Source organism: Aotus nancymaae, unplaced genomic scaffold, assembly GCF_030222135.1.
Source record: "Aotus nancymaae isolate 86718 unplaced genomic scaffold, 86718_ANA_hifiasm-v0.15.2.pri h1tg000001l, whole genome shotgun sequence".
Classification (NCBI taxonomy): domain Eukaryota; kingdom Metazoa; phylum Chordata; class Mammalia; order Primates; family Aotidae; genus Aotus; species Aotus nancymaae.
In genome coordinates, this window is record NW_026988412.1 from 467,361 (window position 1) to 486,647 (window position 19,287).

Here is a 19,287-nt window from a genome sequence, read left to right on the forward strand (position 1 = left end):
ACCCAGGAGGTGGAAGTTTCAGTGAGCCGAGATCACACCACTGCATTCCAGCTTGGGTGACAACAGTGAAACTCTTTCTCAAAAACAGTTACTAATAAAATAATAAAGCTGTCAGGTTTTACCGCATCTAGCCGTTATTCAACTAGCAAAGTTGGACAGGTCATGGAATGCCATTAGATGATTTGTCAAAAAAGGAAATTTGTTAAACAACTTATCTCCTTAAAAGGGTTACACAGACTGCTATGCCTCATCTAAGGTTAGATTTGTGCTTAAATTAACAAATTCTGTATGCAAGTCAGAAAAAAAAAAAACTGCTCCAATCCTGTAAGTTTCCTGTGCCTATAGCAGTTTTATGCTAAACTGATTCTGACATTTCAGGCAATTAAAAATAACTCCAATTAATGCACTCATAATTTTGGCTGATTGCTAATCTAAGTGACCACAATTGATAGACTAGCCCTGTACATCAATGAGGTAACCACAGAAAGGAGTCATGGTTTTGAGGAATGAATGCATATGGGTTTATTCTCCACAGGAGCAATGAGATGTCAACTGTGATTGTGCTCCATACAATATAGAAACTGTAGGCAGTCTAACACTGCAGAAGAAACTCCTATTAATATAAGGATAAACCAATTAATCTAACCTACCGAACTTCAGCGGCCTGTTAAGGAGTTCCACCAGTGAGGCTAGAGGGTGGCAATTTTTTTCTCTAGAGTGCTAAATAATGAATATTTTAGGGTTTCCAGCCACGTGGTCTCACTTGGAATTACTCAACTCTGCTTCTGTATGGCAAAAGCAGGCATAGATGATACAGAAACGAATGAGTGTGCCATGTTTAACGAAACTATGGGCACTAAAATTTGAATTTCATGATTTTCATGTGTAACAAAATACTGTTCTTTTGATTTTCAAAATCTATTTACATATGTAAAAATCACTCTTGGCCGGACGCGGTGGCTCACGCCTGTAATCCCAGCACTTTGGGAGGCCGAGGCTGGCGGATCACGAGGTCAAGAGATCGAGACCATCCTGGCCAACACAGTGAGACCCCCATCTCTACTAAACATACAAAAATTAGCTGGGCATGGTGGCGCGCGCCTGTAGTCCACGCTACTTGGGAGGCTGAGGCAGGAGAATCGCTGCAACCCAGGAGGCAGAGGTTACAGTGGGCCGAGATCCCGCCACTGCACTCCAGCCTGGCAACAGAGAGAGACTGTCTCAAAAATACAAACAAAAATCACTCTTGGTAAGGCACGGTGGCTCACGCCTGTAATCCCAACACTTTAGGAGGCCAAAGCCAGCGGATCACAAGGTCAGGAGTTCGAGACCAGCCTGGCCAACCTGGTGAAACTGTCTCTACTAAAAATATAAAAATTAGCCAGGCGTGGTGGCGTGCACCTGTAATCCCAGCTACTCAGGAGGCTGAGGCAGGAGAACTGCTTGAACCTGGGAGGCGGAGGTTGCAGTGAGCTGAGATCGCGCGACTGCACTCCAGCCTGGGCGACAGAGCAAGACTGCCTCAAAAATAAAAATAAATTTAAAAATGAAAAACCACTCTTAGCTCACTGTCTAAACAAAATCAGGTAATTGGCCCGTAGCCCTGTAGTACCTGACAGTCAATTTCTGGTCACTAATGATGACTACGTATCCAAATTACAGTAAAGTTACCCAAGAGAGACAAAGATTAGAGATGAGTGTCACGATCCCCGTTCTGCCTGCACTAGGAGACAAAGAGTTGCTACAGCTCTTCCGCGAATTTAACAGGCGGTGGACGTCCTTCAGCCTCCTGCTATGTCTGAAAACAACCGAGTGAAAGGCATTCGAAGACCTGAGAATGCAAGGTTTCAGGAAAGCAACCAGGGACCGCAAAACATGGGGCAGCCACTACACAGCCCCTCCGTCTTCCGGCACAGCTGCCAAACAAGGGTTTTAAAAGACCCAAGTCACATCCTTCCAAAACGTGCTGGCGCGGGCCCAGGCGACAGGGATTCCACCCCGCTAAGGCCGCAAACTGCGGGCTACGGGCGTGGAGCACAGCGCGCAGGCGGCGAGGCCGGAAGGCGCAGGCTCCACCTCCCGCCGACCCCGGCGCTCGCAAGGCGACAGTGACCTGAGCGCACTGGCAGGCTTGGACTGCGGGCGCTCACTGCCGACACGGGGCCTGCCATAGCTGGCGTCTCCGCGCCGCCTGACCGCCCACCTAGAGGGCCCGCTCCCCGGCGCCTGGCAGCGCGGACAACCTCCCTCGGGGCAGTGATGACGGTCCCTCGCGCCGGAGAGGGCTCAGTGAGGAAAGAGATAAGCTGGTGGCCACCGGGGAAGAGCACTGTACTTCCGACCAACCCCAGACACCACCGCTGACTGAAAAGTCGCGGCACCCAGCGGCGCAGACGCACGACTTCCCCGCTCTTGAGAGACCAGATCCGCGCAGTCTCGCGGGATCTTGCCGTTCTCAGCGGTGCAGTGAATGAGACCGATCGAGGGGGTTCCACCAACGCCGGGAGAGGGTCTGGTGACCTCGCAGCTCCTCCCACGTTTCCCGGGCAGCCCGCCTTGCGCATGCGCAGGTGGCGACGGCAAGGCTACGGGTCGCGCGCGCGGCCGGCGCTATGGGGTTGAGCCGCGTAAGGGCCGTTTTCTTTGACTTGGACAACACGCTTATCGACACGGCCGGGGCGAGCAGGAGAGGCATGTTGGAGGTAACGTCCTCTCCCGTGGCGCTCCTCTCGGCGGGGTCAGTGCGCCCCGCTTCGTCCTGCGCGCTCACGTCCCCTTGACCCCACTTTCACCCCGGGGCCGCTCTTGCTTGTTGAGACTCGGAGTGTCCGAGTGCGGGGTGGCTGGAGGCGTGCGGGCCCCGCGAGGCTCTTTCCCTGGCCTGGCTGCCGCTTGCCACCCAGTCTTGGACCCCGGAGCGGCTGCTCGCAGGTGCCTCGGTGCTCGGGACGCGGAAGGGCGCCGTGACGGCTGCCACGGTGGCGGAGACGCCCGTGGGCGCGGGAGGCGGCAGCAAAGCCGCGAGATCAGGTGCTGGGTCCGCCCAGGGTCCGGCTGTCGGTGTGGAGCTCGACGGAGGGTCGCGTCCCCCGCGCGGCCTTCAGGGGTGCTGGGAGGAGACTTGGTAGAGTTAGCTCCAGTGTTGACCCGAGGAGTAACGCGGCTGTCAGTGGCAAGCCTGGACTTAAGCCCTGCTGTAGAGAATTGTCCCCGCAGAACTCCCTCTGGCCTCCCCGGAGGGGCTGTGGTCCCCGTGGCTTTCCGAGGTGACCGCAAAAGCCCGTACTGCGAGAGCATGCCCTTCCCTAGGCGCGGCTCCGCGGCACCCGCTCCTCTACGCGGGTGCAGGCGGTTTCTGATTTTCCCATGCTCCAGCCCCAGTCCACCCGGCTTCCCTTTCTCTGCCTTCAGCTTTAAGGGGAAAGCAAAGGATTTATCAGATGTAGAAAAACCCGCATTCAAAAGCTAATTCGTCCAAACCTGAGCGCCCCGTCCTCTTCATGCTTCAGTTAGTTTTTGTGTCCCTGGATCTTCCACTGCCTCATCCGTTTTCTTTTTAGGTGCATTCCACTCCTGCCTCATACTCATGTTTGCCATAGGTTTTTTTTTTTTTTTTTTTTTTTTTTTAATGTAAAAAGGACGCCTCCCTTTGGGCTGTTCTTCCTGCTGTAGATGTTACCTGTCTCTCTTGACAGCCATGTTTTCCTGGAGAAATCTATACCCGTTATCTCCTTGTCTCTAGCTTCTATTTATTACTAAATCCATCGTAGTGTCACTTCATCTTCACCACTAGACTGAAAAAGATTTGCTGGATCACTAGGCAGTCCCAAATTGCCAGAATCCGTGGACGTTTTTAAGTCTGTCTTCATGACTTTACTGAGACATTCCACATTATATTACTATATAACGTTGGCCTCCACCTCAGCGATGCCACCGTTTGCCATACTGCCTCTAGTATTTCTTGCTGTGGACATTGCATATTTACCTGTATGTTATTAGCGAGCTAAGCCCTATGCGTTTCAATTAAATTATTGCTTTAGGCCAATTCTTGCTATAGGCCAACAGGTTCGGCTTTAAAATCAGACATTTGAATATGAATCCTCCCAAAGCCTAGCTCAAAGTGCCTTAACGAGTTAACCACTCGGAACCTTATATCTTCCTAAAATGTGAATTATATTAGTCCTCAATAACCCTATAATGCTTGGGAAGCCCATGGGTGCAGTGTCCACTCTGCGAATTACAGCACCTTTCACCCTCGTTCCTCAGCCTGTCCACCACTGCACATTCCCCATGCCATGTCTCAGTTACACAGCTCATTTCTCACCTAGACTGTTGTTGTGGGCTTGCCTTTAGGTTTACCACATCCAGTGTGTCCTCCACATTCTTGCCACAGCAACATTTTTAAAACAAAGATTAAATGGTATGCTTCCCTAGTCTTCACACTCTCACTTATACTAGTGCTGTATTTTGTTCAGATATTTGTTTCTTTCTTTCTTTTTTTTTTTTTTTTTTGAGACGGAGTTTCGCTGATGTTACCCAGACTGGAGTGTAATGGCGCGATCTCGGCTCACCGCAACCTCCTCCTCCTGGGTTCAGGCAATTCTCCCGCCTCAGCCTCCCGAGTAGCTGGGACTACAGGCGCGCACCACCATGCCCAGCTAATTTTTGTATTTTTAGTAGAGATGGGGTTTTACCTTGTTGACCGGGATGGTCTCGATCTCTTGACCTCGTGATCCACCCACCTCGGCCTCCCAAAGTGCTGGGATTACAGGCGTCAGATATTTGTTTCTTTTCTGTTTTTTAATTTGAGACAAAGTCTCGGTCTGTTGCCCAGGCTGGAGTGCAATGGAGCAATCTCGGCTCACTGCAACCTCCGCCTCCTGGGTTTAAGCAATTCTCCTGCCTCAGTCTCTCGAGCAGCTGAGACTACAGGCACCCGCCACTATGCCCGGCTCATTTTTGTATTTTTAGTAGAGATGGCGTTTCACTATGTTGGCCAGGCTGGTCTTGAACTCCTGACCTTGTGATCTGCCCGCCTTAGCCTCCCAAAGTGTTGGGATTACAGATGTGAGCCGCGTCACCCGGCCATGTTCAGATATTTCTTAATGCACCTGTCAAAGGATATTACAGTTAATTTTGCAACTCAGGTGGGTACAGCTAAATATTGAGCTTCTTGGGAGGGAACAGCTGTCTTATTTATCCTCGTTTGACACACGGCAAATGTTGAATAAATGCTGGATGGTTGGATACAGATTTTTACTTTGAGACTTGGTTCTGTTACTGCCTCCTTTATAATTAGTCTGTAATAATAAATGAGCAGGAAAAGAAATGAGCCTAATAAATTAGCAGAATCGAACTGTGTGCTCTTGGTTATACAAGGAATACTTCATCACGTAAGGAAACAATAGCATTCATGGATGTTGAGCTATTCAAAAGTAACATGCCAGCTTTCATAAATCATTGTAAATAATATATGAATGGAGGAAGAGGGAAAGGTCCAGCCATTTATTGCCTCGGGTTGGGGAGAAGGGGTCATATACTGACTGTATGTATCAACTTCAACTTTTTCTAATCACCTAGGGAAGTTATTTTTTTTCCTCCCTCTTTAGACTTGTTTTTCATGGTAAGTACCCAAGAGGAACTTTTCTACAGAAACTTGACAAAGCAGAAGAGATTTCTGCATTTGTGAATTTACTTCTTAATGGGTATGGCAAGGAACGTAATAAGTATTTATAGTTGTGGTAGAAAAAGTGGAGAGGGTAACAAATCAACATTTTTTTTTTTTTTTTGAGATGGAGTCTAGCTCTGTTGCCCATGCTGGAGTGCAGTGGAACGATCTCAGCTCACTGCAACCTCCATCTCCCGGGTTGAAGCAATTCTCCCGTCTCAGGCTCCTCAGTAGCTGGGATTACAGGCGCCTGCCACCACGCCCAGCCAATTTTTGTATTTTTAGTAGTGATGGCGTTTCACTGTGTTGGCCAGACTGGTCTCAAACTCCTGACCTCAGGTGATCCGCCTGCCTCGGCCTCCCAAAGTGCTGGGATTACAAACGTGAGCCACCGCACCTGGCACAAATCAACATTTTAAACAGACTGGTCAGATTTGGCCTCATCGAGTAAGTGATGTTTGAGCACAGACTTGAAATAAAAATAACAGAAGGGCTGCTTGAATTGCTAGGCTGTGTGCAGGCAGTCTTCACTTTGTGAGTGTGTTTTTAAATTATTAAGTTTTATTTGGAATTCATCCCCTTCTGTTGTGCCGGATCCCTATTGATTTCAGTAGGGATAGCACCATGTTCAAGAGGCTAAAGAAGAGACCTGGAGCCAGCAAACGAGAACGGGTTTTTGAGGGAACTTATATACTGGACGTCCGGTGGGGGTGGCTGGACAGAACTGCAGCCATTTGTAGAAGGAATGCAGTTTATGTAGCATTTTCCCTTAACACCCTAACCGCAGCAACCTCCTCCTGGCTACCTTCCTTTTATGGAAAACAAAGGGCCTCAATCTCCTCTGCAGCCTGAGTTCTGCAGGATGGGACGGGCCAGGGTTCAGATCTTCCTCATAGATAAAGAGTAACTCTCTGGATTGGTCACTCTTGGACTCATTATGTCAGAACCCAGATACATATTCCTCATAGACCACAGGGTCATTCTCAGGGTATGCATAAGTTAATGCTCTCAGGTGCACCTGCCATATATTTCACATCCAAATGATTAGTATTCAGAATACACTTTTCTTAAAGTGTTGTAAAGTATTAGATGGTTCCCAAACTAAACCCTCGAAAAGTCTTTTAAAATCAGTTAGCTAAACTAAAGTATTGATGATATTAACTTTAGTTCTGGGTCTAGGAAGGAGATAGTAGAAGAATAGAGTTTCCTTTTAGTATATGTTCAGAGAGAGCCTTAAGATAGAGTTTTGAAGTGGATGAAGTTTGAGTTTATTAATCTATTGTTAGCCCCTCTGTCAGAGCAGGACCCCTTTCTTCAGACCAGCGAGCACCTGGTGGGCTCTTTATACCAAAATCTTTTTCAGGCTTGCCTTACCAATCACACACAAAGTATCATCATGCTTCCAAGTTAGAGAGCTGTAATAGGTGAATGCTGATAACCTTTTTTCCTAAAAATGTTAATATTGTTAAAATGCTACTTATTGTCCCAGACCAATCTGTAATTAGTTGCTGTGTGACAATCTATAATTAGTTGCTGTGTGACAAAATGGGGAAGTTAATTGAAGGGATAGAATAGGAAAAGATTTTGAAACTTGGGAGTGGCATACCATGCCTTTACAAACATCTCCCTTTTAAGGTGAGCAAATCCTGCTTTTTCAGAGCCTCAAGAATGTATTTAATGAAGTGCCATTTGCAGTAACAGGAAATTGGGTCTGTATTGGAAGCTCTGTGTTTACTGGTATGACCCAGCCCCTATTTGAGCTCAAGCTCTGCGGAGCCCTAGAGGCATGTGTCCTTTCGCAGCTTTAGGGTTGCTGAAATTTTTTTTTTTGAGATGGAGTTTCGCTCTTGTTACCCAGGCTGGAGTGCAATGGCGCGATCTCGGCTCACCGCAACCTCTGCCTCCTGGGTTCAGGCAATTCTCCTACCTCAGCCTCCTGAGTAGTTGGGATTACAGGCATGCGCCACTATGCCCAGCTAATTTTTTGTATTTTTAGTAGAGACGGAGTTTCACCTTGTTGACCAGGATGGCCTTGATCTCTTGACCTCGTGATCCACCCGCCTTGGCCTCCCAAAGTGCTGGGATTACAGGCTTGAGCCACAGCGCCCGGTGGGTTGCTGAAATTTTAGAGCTCATGTCAGTCATAGTTTACGGGTCATTCAATTGATATTGCTAGCAAAGATGGTGAGATAAACATGGAGATTGGAAAAGCTTTATTTGTTAATAGAAATTTATAAAGCAAAAATTTGCGATGTTTTGCCTCTACCTAAAATTCCTAGGGCTAGTATGTTTTTCTTGGGCAGATAAGATTTTTTTTAATGATTATATTTTCTTTTCTTTTTTCTTTTTTTAAATATTTCTTTTTCTGATATGGATAAGTCTTCTGATACATTTTCCAATTAGCACAAATACGTCAAAAATTTTCCTTTCAGCCAGGCACAGTGGCTTACACCAGTAATCCCAGCACTTGGAAGACCAAGGCAGGAGCATTGCTTGAGGCCAGGAGTTAAAGACAATCCTGGACGATACAGCAAGACCCTGTCTCTAACAACAACAACAACAACAAAATTATTAGCTAGGTATGGTGGTGTGCGCTTGTAGTCCTAGCTACTCAGGGGGCTGAAGGGAGATGAGCCTAGGAGTTTGAGGCCGCAGTGAACTATCATCGTTCCTCTCCTGCACTGCATCTGAGTGACAGTGAGACCCTGTTTCCAAAAAAAAAAAAAAAAAAAAAATACTTTTTCCTTTGTTGTGATTTTTTAACTCTGAGGGAAGAAAAACATGTGCGTTTCTTTCTCAATAGGTGAGTTGAGTTTTTGGTGTGAGTAGCATACTGCTTATTCCCTAGTTCCGTTACCACAGATATACTTTAGCCCTAGCTGGGTACGTTGCAAAGATGCAGCATTGCCCGGCATGGTTGACTTTCCTCAGATGCTCCCTGAACACAGGGACTTCCAGTGCAGGCAGTTCATGAGGTGATCCCAAGACACACATTAAAGGGTCAAGTGCATACAGTTCATGAGGTGATCCCGGGACACACATTAAAGGGTCGGGGAGACAGGAAGGGGAAGGAGTTCCGTACAGGTTAGAGCAGCTTAATGAGCAGGTTACTGCTGTGAGCAGCTGGAGGAGCTGTTCACAGAACAGCTCTAGGAGACCGTACACAGAACAGGGTTCAGTTGTGCTCCCCAAGGGGCAAGGAAGCTGTGATATTTATTCGCCAATTTCTACCCAACACTGGTTGAGGGCTGCTCCCAGGGCAACAATTTTTAGCCCCATCCTGTGTGTATAGATGCCCTTGTGTGTGACCAAATAAAGCCCACAATTCGAGAGGCCCATACTCGGAGTGGGAAGCCACTGACCAGTGTGTATAGTGTGTTCTAAGGGGATTTCTTCAGCGCCTGCTACAGCATGGGTTTCAAGACTCTTCACAAACGCAAACAGGCCCCCCAGCTCCATCTCTTGGCAGCCTCCCTCACGTGCCTCCATTTGGGCTCAACTCAGCTACTTGTTTTTCCCACAAAATTTTAAACTTTTGGCCTTTATTCATGCTGTTCCTTTGTCTGGAATGATTTTCTTCTCTTCCCATACCCACTTTTTCTGCTCGTTTATTCCTTGATCTCAATGTGACTTTCTCTGCCAGTTACCCTGTGGAATGACTTCCATATTTTTCCCACAGCTTGTTTAAACTACTCTCATGGCACCCCGCCATGTCCCATCATTTGTAGTGGTTGTATATTATATTCCCCACCAGATAATGCCCCAAGGACAAGGGCCAGTCTCCAGAGCCTAAGACATAGTGCAGAGGCAAGCATGTGGCTTTGGAAGTACGCAGGTGTGTAGATGCAAGTTAGATGGGCAAGTTATGAAGTTCTACACTTCCCTGCCTCATCTCGAACAGGGAGCTGTCTTGCAGGATTGTGGAAAACATTAGAAATAATGTACTAAGTATATGGTACAATGCTTGCCACGTTAGGGCTTTTAGGAAAAGTTAGAAGACAGGCCAAATGGATTAGTATTATAAAAGCACACATAAAGAGCCTTGGGAACATGAGAGAGGGAGTACTTAACTCAAAGTACAGAACTGGAGCTAGGCACAGTGGCTCATGCCTATAATAACAGCACTTTGGGAGACCAAGGTAGGACGATCACTTGAGGTCAAGAGTTCTAGCCAGCCTAGCCAACATGGGGAAACCCACCTCTACTTAAAATACAAAAATTAGCCAGGCATGGTGGCGGGCACCTATAGTCCCAGTTATTGAGGAGGCTGAGGCAGGAGAATCACTTGAACCCAGGAGACAGAGGTTGCAGTGAGCCGAGATCGCACCACTGCACTCCAGCCTGGGTGACAGAGCGATACTCTGTATCCAAAAAAAAAAAATACAGAATTGGGCACGCACGGTGGCTCTCATGCCTGTAATCCCAGCACTTTGGAGGCCGAGGCAAGCAGATCACCTGAGGTCAGGAGTTTGAGACCACCCTGGCCAACATGATGAAACCGTGTCTCTACTAAAAATACAAAAATTAACCAGGCGTGGTGGCAGGCGCCTGTAATCCTAGCTACTCCGGAGGCTGAGGGAGGAGAATCCCTTGAGCCTGGGAGGTGGAGGTTGCAGTGAGCCAAGATGGTACCACTGCACTCCAGCCTAAGCTACAGAATGAGACTGTCTAAAAAAATAAAAGTACAGAATTGGATCCCATTCTAGATGTTAGTCCATTTAGGTCTTCAAAATGTGAAGTGGATGTAGATGAGAAAAGATTATATGAACTAAATGTTATTTTTTCTGAGAATAGTCTAACTAGTGGTTGTCAGAAATTTTAAATGTTTTACCAAAAATAAGTACAAAGGTTTTTTTGTTTTTTTGAGATGGGGTCTTGCTATGTTGCCCAGGCTGGTCCTGAACCCCCTAAGCTCAAGTGATCCTGCCACCTCAGCCTTCCGAAGTACGGGGATTACAGGCATGAGCCATCATGCCCAGCCCAATAAGCACAAGTTTTATTTTCATGTCTTTGTGGCCAGAGTGAAAGATGTTGAACTCTAAACTGCCAAACAAAGGATTGTTATTAGCTATATATGAAGAAATTGGTTTTTAAAAATAAGTGAGTTCTGCAGAGGTTGGGAGAGCTTTCACCTTTTCTCTAAAAATAAGGCCGATTCCCACCAGAAATGGTGTGGTTAATACCTGCTTTAAAGTAGAGGAGTGGGCCAGGTGCAGTGGCTCACGTCTGTAATCCCAGCACTTTGGGAGGCCGAGGCAGGTGGATCATGAGGTCAGGAGTTTGAGACCAGCCTGGCCAATATGGTGAAACCCCGTCTCTACTAAAAATCCAAAAAATTAGCTGAGCGTAGTGGTATGCACCTGTAGTCCCAGCTGCTCAGAAGGCTGAAGCAGGAGAATTGCTTGAACCCGGGAGGCAGAGGCTGCAGTGAGCCGAGATTATGCCACTGAATTCCAGCCTGGGTGATGGAGCAAGACTTCATCTCGAAAAAAAAAAAAAACAAAAAGCAGAGGAGTGGAGTTGTAATCTCTCAGCCACTTGTAGGATCACAGCTTCCTAGGGCATGACTATTAAAGGCATGCAGTGTGTTAATGGAGTTGTTTTCCATTATTTAGGTGATAAAGCTCTTACAATCAAAATACCATTATAAAGAAGAGGCTGAGATCATCTGTGATAAAGTTCAAGTTAAACTCAGCAAGGAATGTTTTCATCCTTATAATACATGCGTTACTGATCTAAGGACTTCACATTGGGAAGAAGCAATCCAGGAAACAAAAGGTGGTGCAGCCAATAGAAAATTGGCTGAAGAATGTTACTTCCTTTGGAAATCTACCCGTTTACAGCATATGACACTAGCAGAAGATGTCAAAGCCATGCTCACTGAACTTCGAAAGGAGGTCCGCCTACTTCTATTAACAAATGGGGACAAACAGACCCAGAGGGAGAAGATTGAGGCTTGTGCCTGTCAGTCCTATTTTGACGCTGTTGTTGTAGGTGGAGAGCAGAGAGAGGAGAAACCAGCACCGTCCATATTTTATTACTGCTGCAATCTTCTCGGAGTACAACCTGGGGACTGTGTGATGGTCGGTGACACATTAGAAACCGACATCCAAGGAGGCCTCAATGCAGGATTGAAAGCAACAGTCTGGATCAATAAAAATGGAGTAGTGCCACTGAAGTCCTCCCCAGTTCCGCATTACATTGTTTCTTCTGTGCTAGAGTTACCTGCTCTCCTACAAAGTATAGACTGCAAAGTCAGTATGTCCGCTTAAAGCACATAAAAGGGCATGATTATGAATGTTAGTCAATTTGCAGAGTATGAACTAAGAAAAGTTAGGGTACTCCACTTACAATAATCCAGCTCTAAGAATAATTTTACTTATGATTTAATGGCCAATATTTTGAAGGTCTTCCCAATCTTACTGCTTTTAAATTGTAACAATCAACCATTGACTGATACTTACATCTGAAAATTCAGATTGCATTAATACAAGTCAGTGGTATAGCCTAGAAAATTTGAGAAAATATATGTTCTGTAACTGGAGCTTTTTAAAATTATGTTATTAATCTTTTAGTATCTCGGCTCCATAATGCCAGGCAGGATTACTTTACACATGGATGCACAAATGTAAGGTTTGTCTTCTGGCTTAAAAATATTTTTTAAAAACAGATTTTTCTAAAATACACAGATTTATCAAAGCAACTAAATCTGGTTAATATAAAATAAGTACTAAGTCACATGCAAATCAGGGTATTTTATAGTGAAATTATTTGGCATATTTTGAAAACAAACAGTTATGAAAACATAAGCAGTATTTTTTGCCTACTTTGGATGTATACTTTCTATCATGAATCTGATTTTTCTTACGACTTTTTTTTTGGAGGGTAGGGGGACAGTTTTTCTGTGGTTTGTGACAGAACAGTTAGAAAAAGCTGTTAAAATCAACACGTGGTGCTCCTTTACCATGACGTTTTCACCTCTCAAGGAAACGTTTTCACTGTCTTTTCCCGGACACACAGTGGGGTTGAGGGAGCTAGACTCTTGCTAGAGACAATTGCAAGGCACATGGCTCTAAAAGTCATTTTTCTTCTGTGGATCCATAAGAGGAACATTTCCTCAATGTAGCCTAACCATGCAGCCCCCATCTCTTCCTTTTTTTTTTTTTTTTTTTTTATCTTGAAATGGGATCTCTGTCACCCAGGCCGGAATGCAGTGGCACCATCTCGGTTCACTGCAACCTCTCCCTCCTGAGCTCAAATGATCCTCCCACCTCCTTGTGCCTCCCAAGTAGCTGGAACTGCAGGCACATACCACCACACCTGGCTAATGTTTGTTTGTTTTTGTGTGTTTTGTTTTGTAGAAACAGTGTTTTGCCATGTTACCCAGGCTGATCTCAAATTCCTGGACCCAAGTGATCCGCCCACCTCAGCCTCCCAAAGTGCTGGCCTCCTCAACTGATAGAAAATTAGATTTTACTATGAGCCATTTCCAGAGTGCCAATATAATACTCGTGTGGCTCTTCTTAGAGTTACCATCTGCCTTAAATCTCCTCTGTTTTTCACATTCTTGGAAATACATCATTGTTTTGCATATTTCTATATCTAATTCAGGGTTTACTAGGAGCTTAATAATTAATGGCTACATAGCAAGGCATCATCTTGGAACCAGAGAATTTTCTCTAGACTATTAGGCTAGATAGTCTCATGATTACACTAACCAAACCTGGAATAAAGTGGTTGATAAAGAATAAAGGGCTTATTAAAGTGGTTAATAAATATGATTTGGGTTGGGTTTTGTTAGGTTTTTCTCCCAACTGTTTAAGAAACTACTAATGTAAAATAGTAGGCTGTGTTTTGGGATGTGTATAGCTATGTCTCCAAGACTAATACTCAGAGAATCAAATTGTAGATTTGTACCTATCTGTGAGCCTATTTCTTTAGCCAGTTTTCTGTCTGCTGCCAAGAAACAGGATTCTCTGCCTCATGCAAATGCCCTTTTGTGTTTATTTCTTGCTCTGATTTTTAAAAATGTGATTGTGTCCTTGACTGTCCCAAGATGCTGTTGCTGTAACAGTGAACATTTATGAACAGAGGATGTTTGTAGTTCCAAGTGCAGTTCCTATATGATCTTGATCATATTTTAGCTATTTAAAAATTAACTTGGAGGGTTTTGGCAGAATAGACATGTGCATGCTTGCTCTGATAGATTGGTTGGCGTGTGCTGCTGAGGGCTTGTCTTTTTAGCTGTCCCACAGGATGGATGTAGGCAGTGCCACATTCATTATGTTGTGGGTAAAGGTTCATCACTCCTACAATGGGGATAGCAAATCTCAACGAGATAGCTTCTAGGATGTTAAGTGAGCAGTTCTCCAGCAGAAACAATGCAGGAGGAAAAAACTGAACAATTAAATTTCCTTGTCTTCACAGTTTGTGTTCTACAGTATTCTGTAGAATAATATATACAGTAACATACTACATTCCATTTGCACCCTTCCTTAGGGAAGAACTTTGTGGTTATCTACCTTCTGAGTGGAATGTTACAGAAAATATTTTAAAATACTGGAATAAACCTATGATTTTATTAATAATTTTAGAAAATATTCCTTAAAATTAAAAAATGGTATAACAGTGATGTTTTGTCATCTTTATTTTGTTCGAAGTTTCCCTATAGCGGTCTTCTGACACAAAGCCAGAGGCCCTCCCTAACAGTTTACAGTGGCGGGCCTAGAGCAGACATGAGTGGACACTGCACCTGGAATACCAGCACCAGGTGGGGCTGTTTGGTTCCATGTGCACCTCTGCATACAAGGGCACAGACATCTCAGATCTGGGATTGCCCAGGACCCAGTGGATGCTCAATATTGTAGGAAAGCAGGTCTCTACCAAAGTACTTGGTTTATTGCTTTCAAATTTATTTGCAACCTTCAATAAGAAACGTTTTCTATCATAACCTCTTTAACACATAGTGGACATATTAATATGTGTATTAAATCTAGTTTTATATGTTTACGTTTTATAAAATATCCTTGTTATGTATGATGATCAGATATTTTTCATTCCATTCTTGTTTGAATTAGGGAATATATTCATTGTTGAACAAGTACTATTTGCAGTACACAAGTCAAAAAAATAAAAGGGTGAATGGTGAAAAGTCATTCTCCTCATCTCTTTCCTAGGGGCCCACAACCTACCTGCCCTAAAGGCCAGTACTGTTTGGTTTGTGTTTTATTTTTAAAAATAGAGACAAGGTCTCACTATGTTGCCCAAGCCGGTCTCAAACTCCTGAGCTCAAGCAGTCCACCTGCCTTGGCCTCCGAAAGTGCTAGGGTTACAGGTATGAGCCATGGCACCCAGCCAAGGCCACTGCTATTACCAGCTTCATGTGCATCTGCATATAGAAATGTACAGGACTATATAGAATCTGTGGAATTCAGGCAGATTTTTAATTTCTGTATTTCAGTTTAGGAAACAAAGCTCTTACTCAGATAATCAAAGAGTCACGTAGCTTGTGTTTAAGCCATTTGTGTTAAGAACATAATACCTACATAGTCTCAGCCATGTGGGAGATCTCTGTGGTTCCAGTGACTTTTGCATACCACCACCCTGGTGATTCCCTTTGCCTCTTATGTTAAATTTCCTATTTTCTGTGTTCTGTGTATTCCTTTTTTGACTTATTCCCTCTTTTTGGTGGCATGCATCCTTGAGTAGCTTCCCTGTGTAAGAGAGAAAATAGAGGTCTGAAATGTCTGAAAATGGCTTTATTCTCTTTTCCCATCATTGATAGTTTTAACAGCATGTGTTTAGATAACATTTTTGTTTGAAATTTTGAAGGCATTGGTCTGTGGTCTAGCAGACATTCGTATGTGACCACTTTCTTTCTTGTAACTCTTAGAACCTTATTTTCCTCTGGCCCATGATCATGTGCCTTGGAGTGGGTGTTTCCATCCTCTGTGCTTGGTACACTGAACCCTTTTCACCAAAATCATATTTTCTAAATCCTGAGGAATGTAATGACTTCATTGATAATTGCCTCCCTTTTTTTTTTCTGATTTCTCTTTCTGATTTCTGGTTTTTTGCTGGTTTCTCTTATCCCTGTCATTCAGATGTTAGAACTCCTTTACTGACCTTCCATTTTATCTCTTCACTCCTATTTTTCCATCTCTGTTACTCTGTTTCTTCAATTTTACCTTCCAATCCTTCTATGATATTTTTCCTCCACCATCATACCTTCTAATTTCCAAGAGCCTGATTTTTTTTTTTTTTAAGACAGGGTCTTAGTCACCCACGGAGGAGTGCAGTGACACAGTCATGGCTCACTGCAGCCTTGAATTTTTGGGTTCAAGCGATCCTCCTACCTCAGCCTCCAGAGTGGCTGAGACTACAGGTACATGCCATGATACCCAGCTAAGTTTTTGTAGAGACAGGGTTTCACCATGTTGCCCAGGCTGGTCTCGAACTCCTGGCCTCAAGCAATTCACTCACCTGGGCCTCCCAAAAGTGCTAAAATTGCAGGCATGAGCCACTGCGCCCGGCCCCAGTGCATTTTTTAATTACTTGAGGTCAGGCGTTCAAGACCAGCCTGGCCAACACAGTGAAACCCCGTCTACTAAAAATACAAAAATTAGCTGGGCATGGTGCTGTGCGCCTGCAAGTCGCAGCTATTCGGGAGGCTAGGACAGAAGAATCACTTGAACCCAGGAGGCGCAGGTTGCAGTGAGCGAAGATCGCACCACTGCACTCCAGCCTAGGTGACAGTGAGACTCCATCTAAAAAAAAAAAAGTCTTGGCCGGGCGCGGTGGCTCAAGCCTGTAATCCCAGCACTTTGGGAGGCCGAGGCGGGTGGATCACGAGGTCAAGAGATCGAGACCATCCTGGTCGACATGGTGAAACCCCGTCTCTACTAATACAAAAAAAATTAGCTGGGCACGGTGGCGTGTGCCTGTAATCCCAGCTACTCAGGAGGCTGAGGCAGGAGAATTGCCTGAACCCAGGAGGCGGAGGTTGCGGTGAGCCGAGATGGCGCCATTGCACTCCAGCCTGGGTATCAAGAGCGAAACTCCGTCTCAAAAAAAAAAAAAAAAAAAGTCTTTATTTTTACTTAAATAAAAAGAATATATAATTAGATGTAATATAACTAAAGAATATATATATAATTAGATGTCTATAATTATATATAATGTATATAATTAGATGTCTATAAATGTATAGATAATTAGATGCCACGAAGTAGGTGGCAAGGCCTTAAACATGTATGTTGTGAGGCCCAAGGACCTCCCAAGAGCTTTTTAAAAACATTTCTAAATAACATTCTGGGTTTTTTGGTTTTGTTTTGTTTTTGAGTAGAGTATCATCTCTAAAAAAAAAAATTAAGTTTTAAAAGAATCCACAGCATGTACCATTCTAAGTTCCTCTAATCTGTTTATTCGGGTCTGTTCGTTCATACTAGAGGTTTTTCTCAAGTGCCCATTAACCCTTGATTATTTATGATAAAGAGAAGAGAGTTGGAAATGCTGATTAGAAGTTCCACACAAGTGGATGGGCCTTCTCAAATCAGAGGTTCTTTTACTGTGGGGTATCTGGATGGGCTGTTAGTTGAGGAATCCCTGAGGTCAGTGTGTTAAAGTATTTTCTCTTGGTTGGTCTGCTTTCCTAGAGAAGAATATTCCAAACTGGAGAGTAGAGGCCAGATGTCAGCATTGGTAGCTGAGTGGAAAGGGTGTGTGTGCACATAGTCACATACTCTGTTTCTAGTTGTACCTGAGTCCAGCTATGCCTGATATTTCCCAGGTTAGAGAGCCCTCTGTCTTACCCTCTCCAGGGAAGCATCCCAATGTCTGCTGAGAGAGAACAGATTCGAGTGGGGACAGGGATCTAGGGGTTCATTTGTACCTTGAGCACCTTTTACCCCAGCTCCTTAATTCAGCTGTGCCTTCCCTCTCCCTCAGGACCACAGCATCTGGGGATGTCAGTGCCCAAGTCTTTGGAGGAGTCTACTGCGCATCTCATTATTTCTCACCCTTCCCCGCTGCTGGTCTGGACTCGCTTTCTTTAGTCTATTAGATCCTTTGCCACTTGTCCACATGCTTTGCAGCTTCCAAACTTGTGGTTGTACCTGTCTTCCTGGTCCGTGTGTGTGTGTGTGTGTGTGTGTGCGCGCGCATGAGCGTGCACACGTCTGCGTTTGAATTCCTTTGCTGTAGTTTTAGCTGAGTTGTAGTTTTATGCAGCATTCTAAACAGCTCACTACAGCCTCAACCACCTGGATTCAAGCAATCTTCCTACCTCAGGCTCCTGTGTAGCTGGGACCACAGGCACATGTCACCGTGTCTGGCTAATTTCTTAGGGGTACAAGCTATCAGATGTGTATTTCCATCCACCATCTTATATATGGAAGTTCTTTTTCTACTTTGTGTTCAATGTTTGTCAAGACCCACGAAACTGACCCCATGCCCAATAGTGGCTACTCACAGGTCAGAAATGCTCATTTGAGGTGGAGATTTACAGCATGCCTGCAGCTTTTTTCTTCTTTTTAGTTTATTGTTTTGAATTATCTAGTTTCCTTTTTCTCTGTGTCTTTGTATGTGACACTCTTTGACATAACCCTCATTGCGATGGGGGTCTCCTTCTTGTCCTGAGTTTGTGAATTTTCTCCAATGCTTGGACATAGATGTTTATTGAAATGCTTGCGCAGCCTGACTGGGTCTTTGGCCAGCATCAGCACCTGTATTCCCAAATCACTTCTAAGAGAGTGTAACTGTCTTAAGACAGTTACACTGTCTTATTTTTTTTGTTTTTTTGAGATGGAGTCTTGCTCTGTCGCCAGGCTGGAGTGCAGTGGCACAATCTTGGCTCACTGCAACCTCTGCCTCCTGGGTTCAAGCGATTCTTCCACCTCAGCCTCCTGAGTAGCTGGGACCACAAGCGCGTGCCACCACGCCCGACTAATTTTTTTTGTATTTTTAGTAGAGATGGGGTTTCCACCTCGGCCTCCCAAAGTGCTGGGATTACAGGCGTGAGCCACCACACCCAGCCCACTCTCTTAGATTTCTTTAAAATTAAAATCCTTCTTACTGGTATACATTAGATTTACACTTTTTTTTTCTTAGATTTATACTTTTAAAAAATTAACTTACTCCTAGTAATAGGACTAAAATTTAGTCAGATAAAACCACAAATTTTTTAAACCACTCTTTATTCATATATTACGTATTTGATAATACAGTTACTTCCACTGGATTTCTTAGACGATATCATTGCGATTCTTTCTGGGAAATCAGTCTGACCTTCAGATAAAATCTTCAGGCTGGGCGCAGTGGCTCATGCCTGTGATCTCAGCACTTTGGGAAGCCAAGGTGGGAATATTGCTTGAGCCCAGGAGTTCAAGACCAGCCTAGGCAACAAAGAGAGACACTGTGTCTACACAAAATAAAAAATTAGCCAGACATGGTGACATGTGCCTGTGGTCCCAGCTACACAGGAGCCTGAGGCAGGAAGATTGCTTGAATCCAGGTGGTTGAGGCTGTAGTGAGCTATTTCCACTGCTGCATACTGTGTTTCTGCCACTATCTGCCTGGGTGACAGAACAAGACTCTTTAAAAAAAAAAAAAAGATTTTCAAT

At 44.6% G+C, this 19,287-nt stretch overlaps 2 protein-coding genes across 2 annotated transcripts in view; both read left to right on the forward strand.

Annotated features, from left to right (window-relative positions):
* Positions 1–2,580: 2,580 nt before the first annotated feature.
* NANP (N-acetylneuraminic acid phosphatase) lies at positions 2,581–14,819 on the forward strand. The gene is made up of 2 exons (XM_012468631.2): positions 2,581–2,702; positions 11,284–14,819. The coding sequence occupies exons 1-2, from the start codon at positions 2,613–2,615 to the stop codon at positions 11,938–11,940; spliced, it is 747 nt and encodes a 248-aa protein (XP_012324054.1). The 5' UTR covers positions 2,581–2,612; the 3' UTR covers positions 11,941–14,819.
* Positions 2,635–19,287, forward strand: part of NINL (ninein like) — a 179,211-nt gene continuing 162,558 nt past the window's right edge. Inside the window, exon 1 of the mRNA XM_064373519.1 lies at positions 2,635–2,702. The gene's annotated coding sequence lies outside the window, so the exon portion shown is untranslated. The remainder of the gene's footprint in view (positions 2,703–19,287) is intronic.

Coding starts and splice junctions, on each gene's coding strand:
- NANP (XM_012468631.2), top strand. CDS start 2,613: ATGGGGTTGAGCCGCGTAAGGGCCGTTTTCTTTGACTTGGACAACACG. Junction 2,703..11,283: donor GCAGGAGAGGCATGTTGGAG/GTAACGTCCTCT, acceptor TCCATTATTTAG/GTGATAAAGCTCTTACAATC.